At 43.4% G+C, this 21,835-nt stretch overlaps 4 protein-coding genes across 10 annotated transcripts in view; 1 reads left to right on the plus strand and 3 right to left on the minus strand.

Moving 5' to 3' along the window:
- Positions 1-3,449, minus strand: part of LOC132462881 (microtubule cross-linking factor 1) — a 58,756-nt gene extending 55,307 nt beyond the window's left edge. For all 5 annotated transcript variants that reach the window (XR_009526918.1, XR_009526919.1, XM_060058659.1 and 2 more), the window contains exon 1: positions 377-3,449. Coding sequence is in view for 3 of the 5 variants with exons in the window: in XM_060058659.1 (XP_059914642.1) it covers positions 377-1,351 (975 nt within the window). In the remaining 2 variants the exon portion in view is untranslated. The remainder of the gene's footprint in view (positions 1-376) is intronic.
- A 150-nt stretch (positions 3,450-3,599) lies between these two features.
- Positions 3,600-11,088, minus strand: rab12 (RAB12, member RAS oncogene family). The gene is made up of 6 exons (XM_060058662.1): positions 10,686-11,088; positions 9,281-9,341; positions 7,054-7,192; positions 6,349-6,438; positions 5,352-5,456; positions 3,600-4,791 (listed from the first exon to the last, which is right to left on the minus strand). The coding sequence occupies exons 1-6, from the start codon at positions 10,903-10,905 to the stop codon at positions 4,684-4,686; spliced, it is 723 nt and encodes a 240-aa protein (XP_059914645.1). The 5' UTR covers positions 10,906-11,088; the 3' UTR covers positions 3,600-4,683.
- Positions 11,089-11,402: 314 nt separating this feature from the next.
- On the plus strand, positions 11,403-18,398 carry napgb (N-ethylmaleimide-sensitive factor attachment protein, gamma b). Its single transcript, XM_060058663.1, has 12 exons — positions 11,403-11,601; positions 11,936-12,003; positions 12,089-12,173; positions 12,265-12,282; positions 12,383-12,413; positions 12,498-12,607; positions 13,268-13,334; positions 13,430-13,500; positions 13,835-13,913; positions 14,185-14,264; positions 14,697-14,826; positions 16,714-18,398. The coding sequence occupies exons 1-12, from the start codon at positions 11,546-11,548 to the stop codon at positions 16,846-16,848; spliced, it is 930 nt and encodes a 309-aa protein (XP_059914646.1). The 5' UTR covers positions 11,403-11,545; the 3' UTR covers positions 16,849-18,398.
- A 1,396-nt stretch (positions 18,399-19,794) lies between these two features.
- LOC132462885 (piezo-type mechanosensitive ion channel component 2) overlaps positions 19,795-21,835 on the minus strand; it is an 85,086-nt gene continuing 83,045 nt past the window's right edge. For all 3 annotated transcript variants that reach the window (XM_060058664.1, XM_060058665.1, XM_060058666.1), the window contains one exon: positions 19,795-21,490. In XM_060058664.1, coding sequence (XP_059914647.1) covers positions 21,238-21,490 — 253 coding nt within the window. In that variant the 3' untranslated portion in view covers positions 19,795-21,237. The remainder of the gene's footprint in view (positions 21,491-21,835) is intronic.

Genomic DNA, 21,835 nt, shown 5'->3' on the forward strand with positions numbered 1-21,835 from the left:
GCTCAGCACCATAACCCACTCTGGGAACAACGTGTTCACATTCACTACCCAAGCACGTCTCCAATCTCCATCCCTCTAGCGAGGATATCCCTTGAATTAATAGTGATAGGCTACCTGCTGATGTGTTCAATAGATGTAGGCTGTATTCCACACACACTCAGCGACGGCCGGGCAAGCTATGCATCAGCCAGAGGTGCATTGAGGTTATCACGGCATTACAAACGTAATCCTACAACTGCATGATTCGATGTTTTCTGTGTGCTCAATAGGTGCATTAGCCTACATCCTAAACCGGTGTTTTGCGTTGTAAAATCCCATGTAATTCGAGATCAGAAGAAGTAGAATAATGTGTTCTGGCAGGTAGCCTACAGCCTACCTTGAGGTAGTCGTTCTCGGAACGCAGGTCTTCAATTTCTCGTAGTAAATCGTCCTCGATGAAACGCTTCGCGCCATGGTGTTGCAGTTTGAATTGTGCGCTTGTTTTCTCCTGCTCGCATCGCTCTCCGTGTGCACCGCGTCCACCTGAACCAGACTGCGCCTGAGCCATGCCTCCCTCGGCTGCAGAGGCAGCCTCGACTGCTTGCGAATGAACAGCAGCAGCAGCATCAGCGACTGCCTCAACATCCCCGGCAGCGGTCTCTGAGGACGACTCTGCCTGCAGCGGATTATCAGCCCCTACCAACTGATCCCGATCACTGGAGCCCGTCCCGGATTCCGCGTCGCTGCTGGCGGCCGCGGCCACAACTTTCTGCTGCTCGTCCGAGAGCGGCTCCGACTGACAGTCCGACAGGTCGGAGCTGCTGTCCGTCTGGCTGACCCTGCCGCCATGGGACGAGCCGGTGGGAACCCGTATAGGAGATCCGCCATAGCTAATGGGGCTGAGTGAGATCGAGGCTAATTTCCCCTTCTTGCCTTTGGCGAGGACGGGACTGCTCGTGGCGTGCTGCTCGGGTCGGCCACCGCCTCTGGGCTCGGGTGAGGGTGCGTGTGGCTGGGCCTGCTTGGTGCCGCTGCTGGTCGCTTTTTTTGGGGTGGTAGACTTTGTGATACTTTTCACAGTCACCGTCGTTTTGTCTTTCGCTACAGTGATGTGGCGTCTGGAGCTGCGGTTGTGGTGGGCGGCGGAGGAGGTTACGGGCGCCTGATGCTGCTTGCTGAGTTTAGGGGACTTGGGAACGAGGGCAGGTGGCTTGGAGGAGCGAGAGTGCACATCCTTGAGGAAAGGTCTCGCCGGGGAAGGCGCTCTGTTCAGCCGCTTCTTCTCAAGCTGCTGGTGGCTTGGTGGCTTGATGATGATGGTGGTTGTGGTGGTGGTGGTGGAGTCGCTCCCAGAGCCGTTGGAGCTGTCCATTGTACACCGTCAACACCGGCGGGAGACAGGGGGGTGACGACGAAGACGATCAATCCACCACACCGGGGAAAATGTCTGTCGGTTTGGTTCCGCAGCAGCAGCAGAAGAAGTAAAGCCTCGTGTAACCACCTTCCCTCGTTGGCTCGGGACACGCATCCTGCGCCGGTTCAGTTAGTCCATCGCGTCGGCATTCACCAGGTTGTCATTGGAGTCTCCTCTGGTGTGTCCGGTGTAGGCGACTGCAGCTCCGCTCTCACTCACTACCGTGTCCCCGAGGGGAAGGCTGACATGCTAGAGGATTTGTTTGGAGCTCTGAGGGACAGGTTGCCTCCGCAGTCGCGACGGGCTCAGGTAGAAGAGGGGGAATACGCTACGAGTAGTATTTCAGTTCAGGCCCGCTTCTCTCTTGGTGTACGATTATCCATTCTTCTTCTTACGATTGTCCATCTCTCTCACTACCCCCACCACCATCCCTCCCTCCTACCTTCCTTCTGTCAATCACTCTCTCACCGTCTCAGGCCGGCCCCCACCACTGTCTTCTCCTATCTGACATGCAAAATCTGCAATCGCTGCAGTCTGAGCTCGAGACGTCCGTGTGAAATCGGCGAGGCGCATGCGCACACAAACACGAGCTCACACCCCTCTGCTCTCTCCACGGCGGCAACGGGTCGGACACGCCTTCGTGCGTGTGCGATAATTGGATGCTCGAGACGCAGACACGTGGAGAAGGAGGATGGATGGATGCGTGGAATGTGGCATTGAATACAAGTCACTTTCGTGTAATAAATATACATATTTTTTTATTTCCACTGCATTAGTTTAAAGAATGCAACAAGTTAACACCACATATTTTCAAACTTGCCATTAGTTAAAAAAAAGGTAACATCTTTAATACAATGAAACATGTTAAAATAAATGCATATTATATATATATATATATATATATATATATATATATATATTATCCCCAAAGTCGTTATCTTAGAATGGTTGTTACTGTGTTCCATGGAGTGCAAGTAGTTTTCACTTTAAAACACTTATCTGTCTACTCATGTGACCATCCTAGATAGATTGTGTGGTCCAAATCTTTTTTGAAAATCATTTGAATGGAGCGAAATATAGCTCGGATAATGCTGCTTATTGTGTGACATAACAAGCTTATGTTGAACATTTTAAGGACAGTTTGACAAAAAAACGGTAGGCCTATGTTCAAATAAATCGAGGGTACGGGTAGTAGATTGAACGAGTGACGATAACACATTTGCCATTGCTGGTGCTTTGGCACATATACATCACACACCTGCCTAACTACCCAATGCTAATGTTGTGGGCTACACCTTTGTTTACAACGCTATCACCGCTCTATTAAAAGGGTCCAGGGTCATGCGTGTCATCGCCACTAGTTTAGTCCTACGAACCGTGGCCTCGGTCATAAAAGGAGCAGATCCATAGTTAATGTCACTAGGGACACCTGTGTTTGTCTTGGCATGACTCCTCAGTTGATTGGGGTCTATTCGTAAACTTGGCCTTTTACCCTAAATTTAAAATGATAATGTTACATGACATCCACGCTTTATCCACCCTGACGGGAACATTCTGGGGACATAAAGGAACTATTCAGCACAGCAGGATAATCTGAGCATACCCAAAGCAAAGCACTTTCCTCATCTTTATACTTGGGGAGGGTTGACCATGAGGTCTTGAACAAAAACAAATGATGGCACTGTATCAACTAAACAAAATACCTATTCTTAAAATCATAAGAATAGAATACTGCAGGGCACACTACGCATTCAGTTAAACACAATTGAATAATGCCTAATACATTGCCATAGGGTTAGCAATAATTCTTGACAATTATTTCAAGGTTAGCATGGATCACAAACTCAAACCATCTTCATGGACCAATATTGATGAGGATACAAAGGATGTGTGAGAAAGAGCTCCTCTCTCTGCTCTCTCTGCTCCTCTCTCAAACTAAAGCATACCTTCAAACTCTTTCTTAAGATATTCTCTCCGTATACTTCCACATGGCCTTCCCGCGAAGAGATGCATGTGTTGGTACAATTCAGGAGCCACTTGACGATCCAAAACAATGGACATTTATGATCAAACGTTCCTGAGTCACTCAAAAATACAGAAAAGGCTCTCTTGCATCTCGAAATGTCCCCTTTTTTGCGTAAAAAATATTAGTAAGAAGCAGGGAAAAAAACAGGCACTGTTTTTGTTTGTTTTAGGTTGTTTAAAAAAAAACACAATCTTTCCTGGAGACTACATCACCCAGCTGTCCTTGCTTTACCATTACCTTCAACAAGGAGGGGATTAGGCGACTTACTTGGCCATGTGCTTTACTACTTATCAGTAATGGACTTCCTTATTCGACCATTTTGAAATGTCAGCTAGCTGAAAGAGACTGTAGTGCAAAACATCACAATTAGTAACAATGGAACTCAAGCCATTCCACAAAATACTTTAAGGCAATCGGTTCCAAATGAGGGGAAAAGAAAAGCATAACACACAAAAAATACTATCTTACTGAAGGCCATGCATATATTAGCATTAAAATCCTGCACCTCGTCATATCAAAGAGTCCAGTTATTGAAGGAGCCCGCTAGTAATATCTCATCATATTTACACCATCAATCTAATTTTCAACTACAAAACGTATGTGCTTTTCCATTTTGTGCATCGTTCTGAGTCTTCGTTGGTACGAACAAAAGTTTTACTCCAAAACAAAGCAGGTGTACCTAGGCCTAGAATTGTCCTTATTAAATGGTTATAAAGTGTGCTTTGTATCTATCCCTTTTTCCCCAGCGGGTGCACAGCGGAGACAGAAGGGCGGCCAGGGGTGGTTGTTCCTGGGCACGTCGGACACAAGAGTGTAGCACGAGGAAGTCTTACACCCCCCCCCCCCTTACTGCTACAAAAAACAACATCAGAAGACCACAGAGAATGTAACGACTGACCCCCTCTCAGAGCGAGGGGTTCCCCTCCCTGGAGCCCTGAGGTAGTCTGGGGAACTCACGGGGACGACCACCACGGAGGCGCTGCTTGGTGGAAGCAGGTGAAACACAAGTTCTGAAGAAGGCATTAGTGAGTGTGTTTTAGAAACCTGTTAGAGTGTATTGTTAGAATATTGCGGTAGTGTGGGCAATGGAGGGAGGGCAGGTGGGAGAGGATTTATGTACTATGAGAAACGCTTCAAACGTCCAGGTGGCAGTCGTGTGCTGCCGTCTGGTGGCCAGAGTGGTACACTGCATTCCCACGATTTATTTGTAGTGATGCGGGGTTGGAAGTGGGGAGGGGCGAGTTTGGGGGTGCCGTCTGGCCCCTCAGCAGCAGCGCATGCGTGGCGGCGGAAGCTCTGGAGGCACTTCCGGCTCAGGCTGCAGAGACAGGATACTGTTGGAAAGCTCCCTGCTTGGCATTTCCAGAGGCATCTGTTGCAATCGGGGGAAACCAATGACAGGAAGTTAGAATGACTGCATGTGATACCAAAGACATCTGGTCAATGTAGTGGTCTCATCCAATGGACTCCGTGCGACACTGTTAAGTCAAGCAGTGCTTTAATTGCTGTTTTGAGCTACACCTGTGTTGACCCTAATAATCACTATAGTCACGGTCCAAATCGTGTGAGGGATGTTTCACGTAATGTGGCTGATGGGAAGCCGGACCGGTGTTCTTCAAACCTTAAGGTTTAGGGATCTGCACCAAGGCGGAAAGGTTATGGGAAGTGACACACATGTTGATCATGGAGTCACTCAGAAATAGGGAGCCTATCTTGGAATTTGTCTGAACTTCTCTTCCCACTCAATTTCACGGGTGACTCACTGGCGACTCTGAAAATGACGGGGAATTCAGCCTCTCCCAGCTGCTCTGCCCAATTATTGTTTAACTGTGGCGGTTGTATGACCAGGGTCCAGCCCCTTAAAGCTAGGGCCGTACTAAACGATTTTGAAGTCCGATTTTGAGGTGGTGGAGAAAAGGTGTTGGCACCAACCTTACTAAGAATGTCATCCACCAGCTTCAGGAAGATCTCGTCCACATTGAAGTTATCTTTGGCGCTGGCTTCACAAAAGCGCATGCCACTTATCCGAGAGGCAAACTGTTGAAACAAAAAGAGATTTGTTTAAGAGACTGGCTGCAGGGGGCGCCACTATACACTATACAACTGGTTCAAGGCTTGGCAGTTTGACCATCGTCATCTTTAGAAGCATATCTTAATGTAGATGTGAACTTCCAACAGATTCTTTTTTTGTTCAAAAGCGTAAAACAAGCAAGAACCAAACAAGCAGTGATCATTACGGTTTTATTTCTTCCGAAAAGCCCCCTGAAACCAATGTCAAAACTGCAAGAGTACCAAAAGGGCCCACTGGTTCAAAATTAATCTGATTGGATCAGATCAAATTTGGAAAAATGTCTGGTCAAAAGACAAAAATCAATCTAACCTGATTTTTTCTTAAATCAGGTTAGATCTCATAATTCAGTCTTTGTTAGATCTGGATCAGACCTTCAGAATGTGTTGTTCAAAACTTTTACTAGGATTGGGATAACTTTGATCTCAAAAATCTGGATAACCCTGACCCCAGAGGAAGGATGGATTCAAGGAGCCTTTCAGGAACTCTGATCATCTTTATTTTGTTAGCTTTTGGACAACTAATTGATGTGGGTGAGATGAGGGGTCAGACTGTTAAAATAAAAAGGAAATGGAATGGGATGTTTGTTTTGTTTTATTGTTTGGTTTTCTGTCTCATCAAATAATTACACTTTTGAGATTAGAATCATCACAATGGTCTACCTTTTGTTCCTTACATTAGTCAGTAGGCAAAGGCTTCATTGTGATATGTAGTTAATTTCCCATTAAGAGCACTGGTGCTAATTCGTATTTGGTAATCCTGAAAGTTTTGTGCAAAGGTTCTGCTTCCGAGCAAGACTATTGTATTCACGCATGATTTGATAGAACCAAAACTCCTTGTCTGTCTGTCTGTCTGTCTCACCCTCTCGGCCTGCTGTTTGGTGACGATACGGTCCGTCTCACAGTCCAGCTTGTTCCCCACCAGGAGGAGCTCTGCTTCCTCTGAGGCGTACTGTGGCACAAGGAGACACGCAAAGGTCATCATATCTTGTCTCCAGTCAAGAGAGAACACAGAGGTGGCGTTAATGATTTGTTTCACCAGGGAGCCGTGATAAAAAAGTCTATGTCGGGGCAGTACGGCTGTCGTGTTTGCTATGGGCGTGGGTGCGAAAACCAGTTCCTTTTTCCTTTCAAAAGGAAAAAAGGCATACGGTTATCCATAGTAAAAGGTAAATAATTAAGTCACAGCGGGCAATGTACGTTCTAGACAAATATAGATGTTAATGTCAAATACAATCACCTTGAAAATCAATCAACATTTATTTAGTTCTTATTTTACTATATTTAAAAACAATGCTTATGTGGATATAATACAGTATGTATGAGGTCCTATTGGGTCCCTGCTCACTTCTGCACTGCTTACTGAACCTGTGATACTTTTCCGTGGGTATGATATGTATTGTTATTGACTGTAATGTATGGACCTGGAAAATCTTAATAAAAAAAAAGAATAGAAAAAATTGTAAATAAAGGACTAAAAAAATGCCTTCGTTTAAACATGGTAATTCAACATTTTGAATTCTTCTATAGTTCCACAGTTCTTCCGCAAGCATTTAATGCAATGTACCTTATCTATCATTTTCATCCATTTGGGCAGGTCTTCAAAGGTCTCCTGCTTGGTGATGTCATAGACCAGCACTATCCCCTTGGCCCCTCTGTAGTAGGCCGATGTGATGCTGTTGAACCTCTCCTGGCCAGCCGTGTCCCTGCAGCAGACATACACATGCAGTCAGCAAGCAGGGGAGTGGAGTTCGTTCAATCCACATGGGGTAATGGCCCACATGGTTAGGCCAGTGAAGCAGTGTGGTGAATAGAGTATCATAGAGTTTGAAATCATTGAACACACCTTTTTTTTGCATTGAATAATTATGATTCACTGATTCCTTTGTTTCTGCTTTGACTCTGAAGCATGTAAAGAAAAAAAAAAGGACAGACAGACAGACAGACAAATGCGGAAGCAAGCGACACAAAAGTGCAGCAGACTAAGGTTAAACTCAGATACAGTATGATTCATCCCAGCAGCGGCAGTCTGAGTTGGTGCAAAGTCATGAAGCAACACTAGGCCTAAAACATTTTTTTGTTTGGTTCCGGTTTCCGACCGACCCTGTCAATTTATGTGCGACCCAAATTATTTTATGAGCTTTAAAAAAATATATATATATTAAAAAAATTACTATAATTACGTTTTTGTACAGCTCCTGTTCATTCTATACAAGGATGAGCGAATTTTCTCGTTTTTAAATGAAAACAACCTACCTATCATTCGGTGCCGCTGGAAAAAATACAAAAATAAAATAAAATAAATTCCCTACCTACCCATGACCTCAACTGACAACCAACAGGAACCAAACTTTTTTTTTTTTTTAGGCCCTAGCACTGTGTTGACCATACTGTACCTTTGGACAGCCTCTCTCCCTCCCCCTCTGCCCCCGCCACGCGAGTCAGGGTCAGGCTGTGTTTCACGCGGGAGAGAGCCGTCGGAGGCCCTGAGCAGCGAGTGTTAGGGTGCAGCAGCCGCGGGGAGAGATGGGTTGGTCACCTGGTTGTGTCGACGACGTTAGTGAAGCAACATGCACGATGAGACACATTCAACGAGGTCCCCCCAAACAATACGCAGGCAGAGGGAGACAGAGAGAGGGACAGAGTGAACGAGAGAGAGAGGAAACCAAGGGACAGAGAGAGAGACAGGAATGGAGAGGCGCCAGTTTAGCAGTTTAGCAGATCGAAAACCCCAAACCAGATCTAGTCAGGGCATGTTATTGTGTAATTATGTTATGCATAATGTTATTATGTATTCCAACAAGTGCTCACATGTATGACTGTTATTAGTACAAGTGTCTTGGCTTAGTGCTAATAGCGGTTTAAGAGTTGACATTGCATTTACGATTGCTTCACTTTTCTATTGCAAAGAGATTATGATAAATACTTAAATAGCACATATAATAATGAGAAAACTTGTTCAAATACCTATCAAAGTAACTAATCCTGACCCTGGATCAATAGGCTAGCTGATCCGATCCACTAACCACACTGGCACAAGAGGAACAAGATAGTGAGGGGCACAGAGTTAGTGAACGGGACAAACGCATTAGTCCGACAGTAACGACAGTTTTCCCTGAATGTTTGCGAGCAGCCGAGCATTGTCCACACACAAACACACACGCACGCACATCCTTTTGAACCCAATGCCCTTTGGGTTGTTCGTTAGCATAACTGGAGCTGGGAGACACTCAACCATGCTGCCGGAAGTGAATCTCTCTCTGACTGTAATGAGTGTCTCAAGATGCCATTTACAAAGTCCTGTTTTATTTAGGTCATGAGACTTTCTCGTAGTCGGACTAGAGAACAGACCGCAGAAAAAGATGCAGTCCGAGAACGGTGGCTTTGCATTGGTAGGCAGCAGGGCCAAGACGAGTATGCCTACAGTGTGTGTTGCTTGGTAAGGACAGAGGGGGTGTGTCCTTTTGACCCGTGCTTTGCTTCACATTAATCTTGTCATGTCCAGGTAAGCAAATACAATAAATCCATCAGCTAAAGTACTGGAAGTAAAGATAATGTGCAATAGACTTGTGTAACTCAATATTTCTTCTATTTTTTTTGTTAATAAACCCAAAAAAAAATAAAGTTCTGCTAATCTCAATAATTTTTCTCTTTGAAATATAAAACCATGTTTCATCCTAGCCAGAGAACTTGTTTTAATAATTAGTCCATAGATCATTTTATCATTTTTGCATGGAAGTGTAGAACTGAAAATCTGTATTGGTCCCTAGCAAATGGTATCACAGCGTACTCACCAGATCTGCAGCCTGATCTTCTTTCCTCTCAGATCCACGGTCTTGATTTTAAAGTCGACTCCTATGGGAAAAGATTAACTGAATAAATTAGAGTGGGCACATTTCCTGGCCCTATTTTTGGTCTTGGATTTGGTATTTCTGCTGCTGTCGTTCAGAGAGAACATTTAGTTTGAACATTTGTTTTACACTGACCTAGCGGAAGTTAAATTATCCTGAATTTTCTAATGTTTTGTTCATGTGCCATCGTCAAAGTTCAAATATGTTATTGATGTTTAGTTGAAGGATTTTGTCCTTGTCTCTTTGCAATGCGTTCTATGGGACAGAAAAGTATTTATTCTGCCCACATGACTGGAGTTTGGAGTTTGTCACAAGTTTATGAAACGTTACTTGTCAGTGATCTCAAATATTCTGGGAGTTGGGACACAGGGATGAGAGGGCACAAAATGGTGGACCCCTTTAACAGCTGCTAATGTTTGCACACGCATGCGCGTGAATGAGCGCGTGAGTTTGTGTGCATGCAGGACTCTATTTTAGGAATAGGTACTACTGAAGGCTGCTGTGATTGGAATGGTGTGTCCTAATCCACATGTGAACATGTTGTCAGCTGTCAGTAGATCCATATCTACTACTGCAGATAACCCAAGACAACAACAACTATCGTCATCAGATTTACTCAATACATTTTAACACACAGTACAATAATGCCTTTGAGGGCTGTGTGATGTAAACCATTACTTTTATTGGATTTAGGTGGATTGATTTCATTATAAAATCACGTAATTCAATCCACAAGCAGAAGTTTTACTTAATTTCATGTCAATCATACATTTTATTTTAAAGTTATTGTTGTTATTGTCATGTGTCCAATGACAATTCAATATTTCTGGTACAAATATTTACCCAGTTTAGTTCTGCTTGCAGTTATTTTAATATGGATCCAACTGCTAGAAGCAATATCAGCTAAATAACCTCCAAATCGGCAAATTACAGAATCCCAATTAAAGAGAAAGCATAGTGGTAAAACACAAGCACCCCTACCCATAAAACTTTTGGTACAACAATAACTACTACTAGTAGTATTTCAACAAAGTTACGTTTAAATAAGTTTCCTTATGTAGGTGTTTACTACGTATGTATTGTGTTTTTGTTTTGGTTGTCTGACAGTCTAGAATAACAGTTATCATGCTATACGCCCATGTACCCGCAGGTGTAGAGACTGTCACTCACACCAAGTTAATGCTCATGTCAGTTGTTTTAATTTAAGCAGAGGTAAAACTATAATTCCTTATGTTGATTGTACAGAAGAAACAACCCCAGACTAGATGTCAGGAAACATAAATAGTCCTACTTCATATTGTCAAGCAGTTAAAAGTTGACACAATAAGGCAAGGCATCCGACTCTTACCTACGGTGGACTTGCACGCTTCACAGAAAGTGTCGTCTGTGAATCTTTCCATTAGGCTGGTTTTGCCAACACCGCGGGAGCCGATAATGATTATTTGTAGTTTAAAATCAGCGGGTCTTGGGGGGATCTTTCTGCGGCGCGACTGAGCACCCAAAGCTGGGGACGAGTTGGAAGAGCCCCCGTCACCAGCCCTCCGTTGTCTGTCATATCGTGGATCCATCAATAATGAAACATTTGTAAAAACTATGTAATATAAATAAAAGCTAATCAAAACAAAGGGGAGCCGCTGTGCTGACTTCGTTTTGAATCTAGAGAAGTTGGAGAAAGTTTTTCACTCGCAAATTGTTGTTCTGCCATTAGAGACAGGCAACCATCATTACGTCAGTGACCACACCATCGATGTTTCCGCTTCCGGCTATTTCCGTAAAAAAGGGATTGAGATTTAACGAATTTTCTTTATTTTTTATTATAAATCCTTATCCTTAATATTGTATAACATGTAACTAAACAAGATTGGCGTTATAAATGCAGAAGTTACTGACATTTACTAACCATTATGTAATATAATCTGCTTTAAAAACGAAACTATTAGCATATCAAACATAAACACATAATCTTAGATTCGTTAATGATGAAACGGAAATAAACCCCAAAAAATAAAAACGTTAATTGGGAAAATGATGCAAGGTATTGCGGATGCCGTCGCTCCTCTACGGCACCCGTAGTCTGCGACTTCCGTGACGTAGCAGCGCCGGAGATCCTTCCTTGTAATCCAAACATCGTCGCTGACAACATATTGCAATATAGCAATATTTGACATACGGACACACCTTACGAAATAGTGTATCGTTAACAACAGAATGGCGGCGCAGAAAATAAACGAGGCCCATGAGCATATGGCCAAAGCGGATAAATGGTAAAGTAGAATACGTTTGTATGATTATCAGGAAAGCTATGATTGAGTCCTAATGTCATCCGTAAAGGCCACTCTGCTTATTTTACCACCTGTCATGTACATCAATGGTAACCCTTTTTCATTATTTAACATGAGCGTGTTTAGAACTAGCCAGATTCCTGATCTAAGATGCTAGTGTGTTATGACTTACGTGAAACATATATGGTAAACAATCTTTAAGGATAACCAGGGTCCTGGATGATGCTTCGTGGCACGTTTATTCGATATAGAACCTGAGGCTAGAACATGGGTTCTAGATCGGTTATTTTCTATTCAACAAGTATTCTATTTGCAGCCTTAAAACCAGCCTCACTAAGTGGAAGCCAGATTTCGACAGTGCCGCATCAGAGTACGCCAAAGCAGGTACGATCCGTTCCGCATATAGGCGTCACCATCAGTCAAAGTGTGCGTTTGAAACTCATTGTGGATTTGTCTGGTTTTATCCTAGCTGTGTGTTTCAAGAATGCAAAGCAGTTTGACCAGGCAAAGGATGCGTACTTAAAGGAAGCAGAGTACCACACAGAAAACAAAACGTATCCTTAAGAATCCAGTTTAGAGCATGATTATTGATTTCCTCCCTTTTTCTGTCTCCGTGTATATACAATTTCTTAACTTGTTATTCAGGCTTTTCCACGCTGCAAAGTAAGTACATTAACTATGTTGTTTGATAATGGGAAAAGTGGATTTAATCTAAAATAAAATGAACCATTCAGAAATGTACCTCATTTTGTTCTGCTTCCAGGGCTATTGAACAAGCCGGAATGATGATGAAGGTGAGGGTTGTAATACAAATAAAAAAGCAGCAGTACCAATATGGATGCAGCGTTTACATGTCCTCTTTGTTTACGATGCTAAAGGAACAAAAGAAGATGCCGGAAGCCATCCAGCTCATAGAGAAGGCCTGCATGATGTACATGGAGAACGGCACTCCTGACACTGCTGCCATGGCACTCGACCGGGCTGGAAAGTGAGCTCATTAAGTTATTACATCTTAAATCCTATAGACGGACACTAAAGGTACGACCATATTCACCTTCTAGCTCTAATATAATTCATAACCAGCAGTAGCAAATTGGAGGAGAGTTTTTCAGTTTGCTACACCGTCCCAAATGCCCCAAAGGGCTTCTCATTTGGACATTGAAATTGGCTTTCTTGTCTATTCCCACAGAGAAATTATTGTCTTACCCACAGTAAAACACCAATAAATGCAATCATAAATACAAAGCTAAATTAGTAATTTATTCCAAATGCATTATAACCAAATGTTGCCAAAATCCTACGACTGTTTGAACCACATTTCCCATATGTGATCAAGTTCTATTTATTTTAAATCAATTCAAACAAATGATTTTCCAAGATATCTCTGGTCCATTTTCTCCCTGTAACAAATACATGTTTTCAGAAAGTCGTGGCATACTTTGCTCTACGCCAGGTGTATAGCAAAGAGTGTTAGGCGTCAGGGCTCATAGAATGGTGTTTGGTTTTAATTGGAAAACAAAACTAGGTTTAAAAAAACAAATTTAAATATTTATATGCTGTGAGCAACTGGACAGGCTGGACAGGAGGTAGCGACAGCAGAGGAACATTATCACCCATTTTCTCACCCCTTTCTTTCTCTGCTGTTTAGACTCATAGAGCCGCTCAACTTGGATAAGGCTGTGGATCTGTATCAGAAGGCTGCCGGTGTGTTTGAGGTAGACGGCCTTCCTAACCTAAGGGTTCACCTGTGTTGAGGTGTGTTTAGTGACTGTGAGGCTAACACGGCGTTGGCGATGCCTTCTTCCTTCAGAACGAGGACCGCCTGCGACAGGCAGCAGAACTGCTGGGCAAGGCTTCCAGACTCCTGGTCAGAGTAAGAAGGTAGGAAGAAGAGGAGTGGGTTAGAATGAAATGACCAGCTACCTACTAAACTTTACTGTAATATAATGAGCATGGATGTTTCAACACGGATAGGTGCTCCTATAGCAGCTTAGGGTTATAACAGGTGTTTGAAGTCTTATCCAAAAAGTGTATCAAAATGTGCATTTGTTTATTTTGCCTAGTACCTTAATTGACAAATTGACTCAATTGATAAGGCCTTTAGTGGTGAATCTGGAGGTCTTACCATAAGGTCATCTCATAGCCCCAGGTGTCCTTATGTAATGTTTCATTGTTACCCTGTACGGTCCCTCCTCATCCCAATGTTTGCGGACAGGCTGGACGATGCAGCGGTGGCCATTCAGAAGGAGAAGAACATGTACAAAGAGATTGAGAACTATCCCATGTGCTTCAAGGTTGGTGGCCCGGGTTTGAGCCATTTCACTAACACATTTTTGCTGTTTATGAACAATATCCATCATTTGAGCTTGATGAGCGAACCAATGTGGGCTAGTCATCCTGGAATGGTTTTAGTGCATCTTAAAACTCTTCCTGCCAATTTGACGTGATTGGTTTGGCTTTGCAACGTCGTAACTTCACTGTGATGAAGAAGTAGAATCAGTGGAACATTTTGTTCTAAAAGGAGAAGAATTCCATAGTGTCATGCTAACACGTGTTTTCTTTTAGAAAACCACCGCTCAGGTGCTGGTTCATCTGCACAGAGCGGACTACGTAGCGGCTGACAAGTGTGTCCGAGAGAGTTACAGGTACAGAACATGTTTGTGTGGGCATTACCTTTGTATTCCCAATGTGGCGCACTGTGGCCTTAGGGCCCTGTTGGCTCGAACAAAACATGTTTAAATAAATATGCCAAAGTCATGTTTTATAACTACCTAGTTCCAGTAAGCTCTTCCTGAATATAAGAACATTGCCTCCCAACTTTTATAATCGGTCCCTTGCCAACCTTTTTTATAACTGGTTGTCATGGTGACATGAACTTCTGGTGATATGAGCTGTCCCTGGTTTAAGGAAACCTAAAGTAAGGACAGCAGGACAGACGTACAATTTAGGGAAGAAACAGCCTCAGAGCGAAGGGACAGGTGGACACACCGACACGGCGGAGTTCAGCACCGTTACCAAGTCATCTTACCCCGTCCGCGCGTCAAAGGACCCTAACGGGAGCCGTCTTCTTCCCACAGCCTTCCGGGTTACAGCGGCAGTGAAGACTCCGTTGCCATGGAGACACTCCTGCAGGGCTATGACGAACAGGACGAAGACCAGGTGTACCGTATCTGCAACTCACCTTTACTGAAGTACATGGATAACGACGTGAGTCTCCCTCTCTTGGAACCAGCCGGGCAGTTCTTATTTAATTTGATAAAAAAGAAATGGGTCTAGTGGACTGTAATTGGACCCTTTTCACAGGTCATTTGGGACTAATTGTGTCCATACCGGTGCGCTGCTATTCCTCAAACTAATCGACCCATAGTTAAGTTTATGAGCGCCGGTATTGTTTTTGAGATTATGAAAAGGGCCCATACTGGCAGCGGCTAATCTATAACATAGGCATATACACATAGCATATGTCATATACACACACGCATTGGTCTTCGCCTCGTACGTCAACTTAGTCGCCATATTTGAGAGGCAAAGGCTGTAAACAAATTCAACTAAAGGGGGACGTGTTTTTTTTTGGATATAAAGCCCAATAATGTTTACATTTCTTTACTGATTTAAATGACTAGTTGTGATTTATATTTATAGAGTTTATGGAATAATCTCAAAGAAGTCTATTTCGTCTATGTATACAGTATATGTCTATGATTTAATCAGGAATTCTGCTATCACAGAAATGATACGGCACTTTCCAGTTAACTCTAACCCTTCCAGCCACAACAAAAATACCCATCTGTTTTTTTTTATATTGCAATAAATGTTTATAGAGGCAGTAGTGCAAATCCTCTTCCCAAACTTTCTCCCTTATGGTTGTTTTCCCCATGTCTCTTTATTTGTTTGTTAAAGCAGTGGTTATATTATGCCCACATTTTCGTAACTGTTACCTGAGATGTGCTTAACAAAGCTGGCAGTGATGATAATGCTCTTTTTGTTTATTCCATTTGAGTCATGAGTACTGTCGTGACTGCCAGCCCTAAACCTTGTTTGTCCTGATTAGTTTTCCCCTCATATGACCAATCTAATCAAATAATACCTATACACAAAAGGTAACACACATACACAGATGTACTAATTAATGCCATAGAGCGTACCGGAATACACAAAATTAAAGAAAAAGAATTACCAACATAACATAAAATCAATACAACGTTGGCGTCCCTGATATTGGTCTTCAAAATGAATTAATGTTCCAACCAATTCAGAGTTCTGTGGGACAACAAGTAACAGGCCCATGGGAAATGTAGTCTGTATATTATAAATCGCTTCAGCTTCCAGTGAAGGACTACTGTCTCCTCTTTTGCAGCCTGGTTGCTGCTGTTTACAAGGAGTTTGGTCACTTTCAGAAGCTCACAATTAAGCATATTTGAATCAAACCCTAGTGCAGTGCGATTGTAAGGAGAACAGAATCCCAATCAATTTCGGCACCTAAATCAAAATAGAAAGGATTATTTTTATTTATTAGTATCAGTTTCATCAGATTTGGACTAGCCTCACTGAAATGACTTAATCATTGCAGCAAGGCTCAAACTTCAGGTTATGGTTTTATTGCTATCCTTCTAGTATGTCTATGAAGGATAGCTATAAATTAGCAAGGGCTGGTACGTCAGAAGGTGAAACTTGTAGTACTGTCAAATCCTAAATGAATTTAAATCGTAACCTAACACTAATTAATACTTTGCTTCACCACGTCTTGCATCAGAAACGCTCTGGCATTTTCAAACATAACTTTCTTCCAATTATAACAAATAAATTAAAGATGAATTATAAAACAATGACCAAAACATTACCACAAATAACGTTCCTATGCTCCTATACTTTTTGAAAAATAATTCGAAATTGGGCCGTTCACTGCGATATTTCGAAATTGGGCCGTTCACTGCGATGAGACAACAAGCCCTGTGTGGGGTATAATTCCATCATAAGACCAAAATTGTCTTTCTTACCATTTTTTGGTAAGCTGGTTCTTGTTGTCCTCCAGTTGCGAACACAGGGTTTCACAAACCAAAAACAATTCGTCCTTCTTATATTTTCCGACTGTAGTACGCCAAGCTGGCCATCTCCCTCCGCGTGCCGGGCGGCGTGAGCAAGAAGAAGGTAGCGGCGGCCGCTGCGGCAGCAGGGGGCGCCAGTGGAGCGGCTGCCGAGGAGGACGACTATGCCGGAGGGCTGTGTTAGCTGTTAGCTTCCCGAGATGAGTCAACCCGCTCCAACACACACACACACACACACACACACACACACTACACCCCGGCTGCACTTTCCCTCTTGTAGAAGTGGCTTCCAACCCTTTGCATTCCCTGATCATGATGATGATGATATCGTGAAAAAACCCAGATGTCGATTTTTCACATCTCTATTATTCAAAAAACTACATTGAAGCAAACTGCTAAAAAAAAATGTAACCCTCATATCACAGCGGGTATTGCAGATCAGAGTTGGCAGCCTTCGATGTTAAATATAACCGAGAATTATTGAATGGCAATTTATAGCATTGAGGTGCATCATCCTCGGTCGTATGAAAATGAATTATATAAATAGATGTATACTTTGATGTCCGCAAATCTATAATAGTATATGCCAGGTGTTGTATTGACTATTAGTCGGTGTGAAACTGTGTGCTTTGTAAACTTTGCTGTCCCAGTGATATCTTCCAGAAGCTAACGTAGGCGTAGTGGAGCCGATACGTGTGTTGAAGTTTGTCGAATAGGAGTTGACGACGTATGTTGATTTTGTACAGAAATAATTTATTCAGTATTATAACTGCTGGAGGAGAATATCATAATGTCACTTTTCTTTTATCGGTGCATGTGTGGGGAAGGATGCAGAGAAGCATATTGCAATAAACAAATGTTTTGTGTATGGCAATGGTTATAATAATCACACTGTTTTGTAGGACTTTAGAACAGACTATAGGACTAGTGCTCGAACCATCCTAGTCAGGGTCTTTTAAACTGTGGTAGACTGTTTTTGATTCGTCTACCTCAAAGTCTTCGTCACCCCAAGACTCCTTGTTTGGTGGTTGCTAGTTACAGTGGCTAAGAACAGCAACATGTGATTATGTTCTTAATACTAGAAACCGATGCTGTTGTCATGCTCTTATTTCTTAGTAACTCCATTTAAAGCAACAACTGCAAAACCTATTCCTTTTTACAGTGTGCGCATATCTTGATTTTATTACTTCTCAAACAAAACACTTTAATTGATTTCACACAAGAGCTACTTTCACATAAAACAGATAAGAACAACTCTTTTTCAAGCTGATATATCAAAACGATAAAGGGAAGGTATACTATTTGTTTTGTATTTTTACGTTGTGCATGCCTTAAAGTAATTCAACCTCCTAAAGTCATTTGTGCTTCATGTCGTAATCGTCAGTAACTAATTCCATTCATTATGTATTCAAGAGGCAGATAATAATCTGCTGGACCGGGTCACGAACTAAAGACTAGAGCGCACCAAAGCGTCTCTTGATCAACACATAACGACCGCAAGGCTTCTCAAGGAGCCTATTTATTTTTTATGAGGGAGAATGGTTGCTTTAATGTTCCCCCCATTGTTAAGAGTGACGCCCAGCGTTCCGGTCTTAATGCACATTGATGCGGTTTTCTTTGTGAGGCTTCTTTCCCCATAACTCTGGTGATGATGTGTATGTGCATTAGAAAGATCACAGGCTGGACTTGAGTATGTTTATGTTGTCATCGGTGTAAAATAAAAAGTTAAAGCGATCAGTCTATGCGTCTCGTCTATCACTTGCTATGATTTGTGATTGGGCTGATCTTTATTGAAAGGCCATTTATCATTAATGGTACATTAGTGAGACAGCATCAGGGACGTGCACAGGAATTTTGAGGGTCAGTTGCTCCGACCTGAAAAAGCCCCCCCCTTCACAGTGCCTTCACAAGCACTGAAGAACTGAGAAGGCTCTTTAACCCTGTACTTTCTAGCATGGTCCCCTCATCTCATATTTGTTGATCAGCACGTGGGCCTACTTGCCCTATGTGCCTCCTTGTCCACATTTTCCTCGTGTCTGGAGGCTTGTGGCTGCTCCTCATCTTAAATGTAATGCAATTATGCAAAATTGCCATTAATAGGCTGAAATATGAGTCTGATTAAATAATCAATTAGCTTACAGTGTCATCTTTATCACAATGCAAAGCCCTTTGCTGCCTCCTTGAGTTGTCTCTCCTGAATCCGCCTCTTCAGTGGGCATTTCGGCTTCACTTAACAATAACAAACAATACCCAAAATAGTGATAAGATTTAGGCATTTACCCATTTCGAATTAAAGAATTAATCTGATGCATTACTTCCGTCATTCATTCATCTTGCTAAAACGAAATGTTAGAAACTAACTATCAGCAGACAGGTAGCTTGCCTACCAAAAAAGTAGTAGTCTATGTGATAACGAGCTGCTTTTCTGCAAGCTAGCTAGCTGTCTGATTATTTAGGCTAAACGTTACGTGGCACACTGAGCCTGGATTTATGAAGATTTTAATTCATTTCATAAAACTTGATTGTTACACATCTCAAACTCACCTTTTCCGACAACGTCAAGGCAGTCGTCTGAGTCTCACAAGACAACCGCAGGCTGTCAGCATGCTCAGGTGCCGGTCGCGTGCAGCGCTGCAGCTGCGTAAACAGTTTGCCCGCCCCCTACTGACTTTCACTCTCGGTGCCCGAATGGAAGTGAATGGAGCTACTTTATTAATTGTTTCGAGTGACGATTTTTTTTATAGGCCGACATGAAATTCTGCATCCATTGTTGTACGATTTAAATTTTATTTTTTCTTCGGAAGGGTAACGTGAGTCGAGGAGGGCATATGGGCAGTTGCCCGGTTAACCTGAGCAACCCCCCTGTCCACGTCCCTGAAGCATTGAGAGCGGAGTCTGAAACGGTGCGGCTGGTTTGCCTTTTAAGTTCTTTACCAAATTATTTATTTCATATACATTCATTCATTGCTTTGTGAACCTTCATAGGATTTCTAGGGTCGGTCATGACCTGCTTTTTATTCTCTGGCACTCGGATGTTGAGAGAGCCAGTTTTAAGTGTGTATGAATGTTATGGCATCATGACAACGGACATGTTACGGGGAAAAGAACGACAGCTGGAACGAAAACCAGACAAATTTCGAGATGTTTTATTATGCCGTTCTCGGGACCTCTTTTCATACCATAAATACCATATAACATAGCCTACAGGTATAACTTCACATTTCATTCGCCCACCCCTCACATAACATGGTATGTACATGTAATGTAAATTACTCACGACAATAATAACGTCGTTTTTTTTTCATGCTACAATTTCCTCTAATGCATAGCTTCTGACCGAAAGAGGGCTTTTGTCCGTTGTGTGAATAGAACGGGACACGTTTTCCTCGCCACCGCAGCTGGGTGAATGACTTCCCATCGGTAGCGTTGAAAGAAATCGCTGTGTGTGTGCAACAGTCTTAGCGCCTCAACAGCACCCAATACCCTGATTTAAAAATAGGCCTCCCGCGGTCTAGACTCCGGCCAGACTGGAAATAATGCAAAATACGATTATCAATTGATCCCGTTCACTGTGAGGGAAAAAGTGTAGCGTGTCCTCTTGGAATAGAAACTGGGCCGCCAATACCCGCGACCGGGATCGGTGTGAGTGGTAATCAAGCCGGCAGGGTAAATACTGCATCTTGAAAAGTCCACCCAGTTTTTCTTTTCATTATCTTGTAATAATCGCATGCCTTTTTAAATAGTCATCTTTCATCACTCCCTTTTTTTTTAAACATTTTCTGTCATTTCATTTGAATATTCATTAGACTCCCTCCTAATGCTAAGATCCTATAAAGTGATGCGAGGGCCTGTCGGGGCGGCCGCCGCCATCTCGTCGCGGGACCTCATTGTGGTTGAAAACAGCTCTTCCTGAGAAAGATATGGAGTTGGTGGTTTATTATGAACAGTTTTGGATCTCGCGTACAAACAGAGTGAGGGTGAGATCCCGCCGTGATTGCGTCTTTGCATTGTTTTTTTTGCAGGAGTTGAATTCGGTAGGCTCTGGTATTCAAAAAACAACTAAATAGGGGTTAGGGGCTGGGCAGTTCTTACAACCGGACCTCCGCCAGAGGCTGCCCGTCCTCATGCTGTCCACATATAAGGTAAAGAAAGCCCTCTCTCTCTCTGTCTCTCTCTACTGAGGCCTTTGTATGGAGAGCTCTGTATTGCACAAACCCCTACAATCCCAAGGGTTGTGGTGGAAGGCGAAGGGAAGAAGAAGCAGAACACACACCAGGCGGGTTTGTGCTTTCTGGTGTTGTGCACCGAGTGTCTGTCGGTGTGGAGCCCTTTAAAACCATCACCGTACCGTTGCCGTGGGAGACCGCAAAGCGTAGGGGGGAGGAAGCAGGGGGTCCCCTTGCTTGTCTTCTTGCGGGGGGGGGTGTGGTGTGAACATACAGTAAGGGTCAGGTGTGGGGGAGTATGGAGTATGAGGGTCAGGTGTGGGGGTAGGGTGGAGTATGAGGGTCAGGTGTGGGGGGGAGGGTGGAGTGTGCGGGTCAGGTGTGGGCGCCGGGGCGCCACACAGCGGTCACTCCGTCTTCTCCCGGGTCCACTTGATCATGGTCTCCGGCGAGCGGTAGAGGAAGATGAGCTTGGCGTACATGTCCTCCTCCAGGTCCAGCTCGCCCGTCTCCCGCACCAGGAAGATGTCCGTGCACAGCTTGAGGATGCGGTCCACGTTGGGCAGCTCCTCGAACATGATGGTGTGCGAGATGCCGCTGAAGAACTCGCGCACAAACTTGCCGATCACCAGCACCACGGAGGCGTACAGGCCCATGATGCTGCAGAGGGTGGGGGGGGTGAGGGGGGGCACGGTTAGACCATCGTGGTGGGGAAGGTGGTGTTGGAGGTGCGGCCGCGGTTAACGGTCAAGCTAAATTATATAGTTAATTCACGTGCACACATTGAGATAATGCTGGGTTCATATCCATACATAAGAGTCTCAAAGGGGAATGCATTAAGTAAAGGAAAAACACGCTGGGATATATATATATATAGTATTTGCTACACGTGAACCGCCTAAGATGGCGCAATTTGATTGGTTCGCTATCGGGATATTGAGAAATATCCCATGATTGAGATCTCAAACCCTGGATATTTCGTGACGGTCGTCTCGTCACGCTAAT

The sequence above is a fragment of the Gadus macrocephalus genome, chromosome 8 (genome assembly GCF_031168955.1).
Source record: "Gadus macrocephalus chromosome 8, ASM3116895v1".
Lineage (NCBI taxonomy): Eukaryota > Metazoa > Chordata > Actinopteri > Gadiformes > Gadidae > Gadus > Gadus macrocephalus.

Excerpts from the sequence above, each read along its gene's own strand:
- rab12 (XM_060058662.1), bottom strand. The coding sequence starts at position 10,905 with ATGGATCCACGATATGACAGACAACGGAGGGCTGGTGACGGGGGCTCT. Across the intron at positions 9,342-10,685 it reads AGCGTGCAAGTCCACCGTAG|GAGTCGACTTTAAAATCAAG; the intron begins GTAAGAGTCGGA and ends CTTTTCCCATAG. Across the intron at positions 7,193-9,280 it reads AAGATCAGGCTGCAGATCTG|GGACACGGCTGGCCAGGAGA; the intron begins GTGAGTACGCTG and ends TGTCTGCTGCAG.
- napgb (XM_060058663.1), top strand. The coding sequence starts at position 11,546 with ATGGCGGCGCAGAAAATAAACGAGGCCCATGAGCATATGGCCAAAGCG. Across the intron at positions 11,602-11,935 it reads ATGGCCAAAGCGGATAAATG|CCTTAAAACCAGCCTCACTA; the intron begins GTAAAGTAGAAT and ends TTCTATTTGCAG. Across the intron at positions 13,914-14,184 it reads ACTATCCCATGTGCTTCAAG|AAAACCACCGCTCAGGTGCT; the intron begins GTTGGTGGCCCG and ends GTTTTCTTTTAG.